The 3,103-nt window shown below is 59.4% G+C and overlaps 1 protein-coding gene across 1 annotated transcript in view; it reads right to left on the bottom strand.

Moving 5' to 3' along the window:
- Positions 1-2,376: 2,376 nt before the first annotated feature.
- PTGS1 (prostaglandin-endoperoxide synthase 1 (prostaglandin G/H synthase and cyclooxygenase)) overlaps positions 2,377-3,103 on the bottom strand; it is a 5,270-nt gene continuing 4,543 nt past the window's right edge. The window contains exons 8-9 of the mRNA XM_009892272.1: positions 3,077-3,103; positions 2,377-2,732 (exon numbers count right to left, since the gene is read on the bottom strand). The exon at positions 3,077-3,103 is cut by the window's right edge and continues 112 nt beyond it. Of these exons, the coding sequence (XP_009890574.1) occupies positions 2,377-2,732; positions 3,077-3,103 (383 nt within the window). The remainder of the gene's footprint in view (positions 2,733-3,076) is intronic.

Here is a 3,103-nt window from a genome sequence, read left to right as displayed (position 1 = left end):
GTGCCATAAGGAAACTAAAATCCAGATGATATCCTGGTGAAGCCATCTCATTTCCAAAGGGTTAGAGAGTGAGTGAGAAGGCTCTTGCCTTGGGAGTCTCCGCTTGCAGATGTTCCTCTGCCATGACATCCTCCTAACACGTCCCTGCCAAGGCACCAGCTCTTTAAATCCCCCTGGTAATCTCTTCTGTAACACCTCCCTGTAACCAGTTTTACTGTCACCTGGAAGAGCCTCACAACCCCGTCCTGAGGAATGTGGATCATGACATACTTGGTTGATCAGGGATAAAAAAAATCAGCTGGTGCGACCAGAAATGACTGAAACTTCCAGGGCAGAAGGTGAGTCATCACAGGACTGCCCCCAAAATGGCCAACACCCCCATCCATCCTCATCCTCCTCCCGAGAATGGCAACAGATAGCATGGAGAAGCCTGTGTCTACCTGGGTGTATCTACCTGGAGATACCGCATCTGTTGTCCTCATCACCCCCTGCCTGCCCTGTCCCTCCTGTGCTGCCCCCAGGTTTTGGGGCAGCACCCTACACCCGGAATCCCTGCCCTGGTTCTCCTCCTGTCTCCCATGGCTTTGTGTGATGGGCAGAGGAGCAGCTGGTGGTGCCTGGAGGGGTCAGGGTGGAGAACCCCATGAGGAAGATCCAGCTGGGAGCAGCGCAGCCTCCACGGCCTCGTGGTGTGAAGCCACCACGCAGGGTGGACATCCTGCCAGGATGGAGCAGGAGCCCAAGAACGGTCCCCTCCTCCGGCTCAGCGCAGAGGCAAACCGCAGCCAACAGCTCTCTTACAGACTGTGGCTATTTCAGGCCTACAAAATACCCAGCCAGCAAGATTTATGGGTGGATACGTTTTATGTGACAGGAATACATGATGTTGGATGTAAGCGCCATGTTACCAGCACCGGGGCAGCGCAGGGCTGTGGGGTGGTGGTGGCCGGAGGGCAGCGTAGCTCAAACCTTCACGGGAGGCTCAGGCTCAGAGACCCCTCCGCCGAGGCAATCCCTGAGGAGGAGGGTCACCCCATTTATGTCTTCTGATGCGGTCGGCAATGGCACGGCACAGCACCGGCGAGCACGGCCCGCGTCAGCTGCACGGCCCAGACGTGTCCCAGCGGGGACACCAGCCTGCCACCAACACTCCAGGGACTTCTCCTCTCCCCCAGCTCCTGCTGCCTCCCGAGCACTCTGCCCTCTTGCAGGGCCTGGCGCTGGCGAGACAAAGCTTGGAAACTGGCTGCAGGAAATGAGGTTTTAAAATCATTTATTATTTTAAACGTCCATTCTCCTGGAGGCGAACCAGGATCTGATGGGTGGGGATCAAGGCCAGTGACAGTGGCTGCCAGCTACCGTGGCGTTACGTCGGCGAGGGCTGGCATCCGCGTGCGTTTCTGGAGCAGGACAGAAGCGGGCTCTGTGTGCTTTGGGGACGCCATTTGCTGAGCTGTTAATGCAGGGAAGTGTAATGATCACAGGGTGGGAGAGACTTCATCACTGTGCTTGCACAGAGGTAGCATCACGCTCCGAGCAGCCCCCCTCAGGCGGCCGGCGGTGCGCGCCGGGGTCCCAGCCAGCGCGTGGGAGATGCGGGAGGTCTGGGAGGTCTGATCTGGTGCTTCTCCCCTGGTCTCCTCCCACAGAGACATTGCTTTGGTTCCTTGTTCTTGGCTGTGTCTCAGCCATGCCCGCGTGCTGGGCACAGTGGGGTGGACGGTCCAGAGCGGCGGCAGAGGTGGATCAGAGCAGGTTCCTACTGCAAGCTCAGCCATCGCTGGGGGAGCACAAGCACCTACAGCGTGTCCTCCCTGCGCCTCTGTGCGCTGCCACCTGCCTCCTCCACCTCCCCTGGGGAGCTCAGCGCCTTAACCGGGTGCAGCAGAGGATGAAGGACTGTGAGGGCTCCCCGGGCTCTGCGCTCCTCCGTCCTGAGTGGGGAAGCCCTGCAGAAGAGGGGCTGCTGGTGGCCTGGTGCTAGAAAGCAGCGGGGACAGAGGATGACAAAGTGCAGGGGAGCACAGAGCGTCCCGGGGAGGCGGGTGTCCCCTGGGGGAGCCCCAAAGCTGGCTTACTGCAAGGCAGTCACTAGCAAGAGAATTGGGTCTGCTGAGGACAGCAGTGGCAGCCACACTCCTGAGACACTCCAGCTTTTCACAGAGCTGGTACCAGCCGCTCCTCAAGGGCTGGTGTGGAGGATGCCCAGGAGGGGACCATCTTCTATCCTGCTTCTGCTCGGCACAGGGGTGGGCAAGTCCCCGTGTCCCTGCTGCTCCCTGCAGGAAGGAAGGGGACATTCAGGACCAGGCTGGGAGCTCGGCTCAGCCAGCGCCTGGGCAAGGACAGTCTCTACCTGGGCAGGCTCTCCTGGTGCTAGAGCTCAGTAGATGGTCCACCATCTCGAGGGCTGCCATTTTCCGCAGCATCTGGCACATGAAATGCCACGTATGGGCACTTCTTCACGTTGAGGCACACGAGTTTCTCCAGCGATGCTGTCTTAACTATCTCAAAGCCAGTTGCTCCACCGAATGTACTGGGTTTCCAGTACTCCGGGGAGCAGATGGGGTTTCCAAGAAGCCCCTTCAGGGAAAATGGAGCTCCAATCTCCACCATGCTTTCCCCAAAAATGCCATTGGTTTGGGGTTTCTCAAGCAGCAAGCCCAGATAAAACTCCAGAGCATCGATGTCTCCATACAGCTCTTCCAGCTCTGCCGCCTTCTCTTCCTCTCCTGCATCAAGTGAAGGTCAGAGTGGTTTAGCAAGGGAATCACCCCAGCAAGGGCTGGCCTTGCTGTGAGTAACGGGAACGTGGCAGCTCCTGCAACCCAGGCAGCGGTGAGCCCAGCTCCCAGGCCAGGCACTGCCCTCTGGACCACTCGTCCAGCCCCGCAGAGGAGGGAACCCCTGCAACGAAGGCACCAGCCCCGTCTGCCCTGCTGCGAGGTCACGACCAGGCTAGGGCAAGCCCTGCAGCAGGGGGCAGCTCGTGGTCTTGTACCCCGCTGCGAGTGCAGAGCGTCTGCGCTGCCCCAGCAAAGCCCTGAGAGCTCCTGTGGAAGCATTGCAGCCCTACCTGTTAGCTCCTGAAAGGACTTGTAGG

Source organism: Charadrius vociferus, unplaced genomic scaffold (assembly GCF_000708025.1).
Source record: "Charadrius vociferus isolate BGI_N301 unplaced genomic scaffold, ASM70802v2 scaffold549, whole genome shotgun sequence".
NCBI classification, from domain to species: Eukaryota; Metazoa; Chordata; class Aves; order Charadriiformes; family Charadriidae; genus Charadrius; species Charadrius vociferus.
Note: the sequence above shows the minus strand (reverse complement) of the source record. Positions and strands in the feature narration are given on the sequence as shown.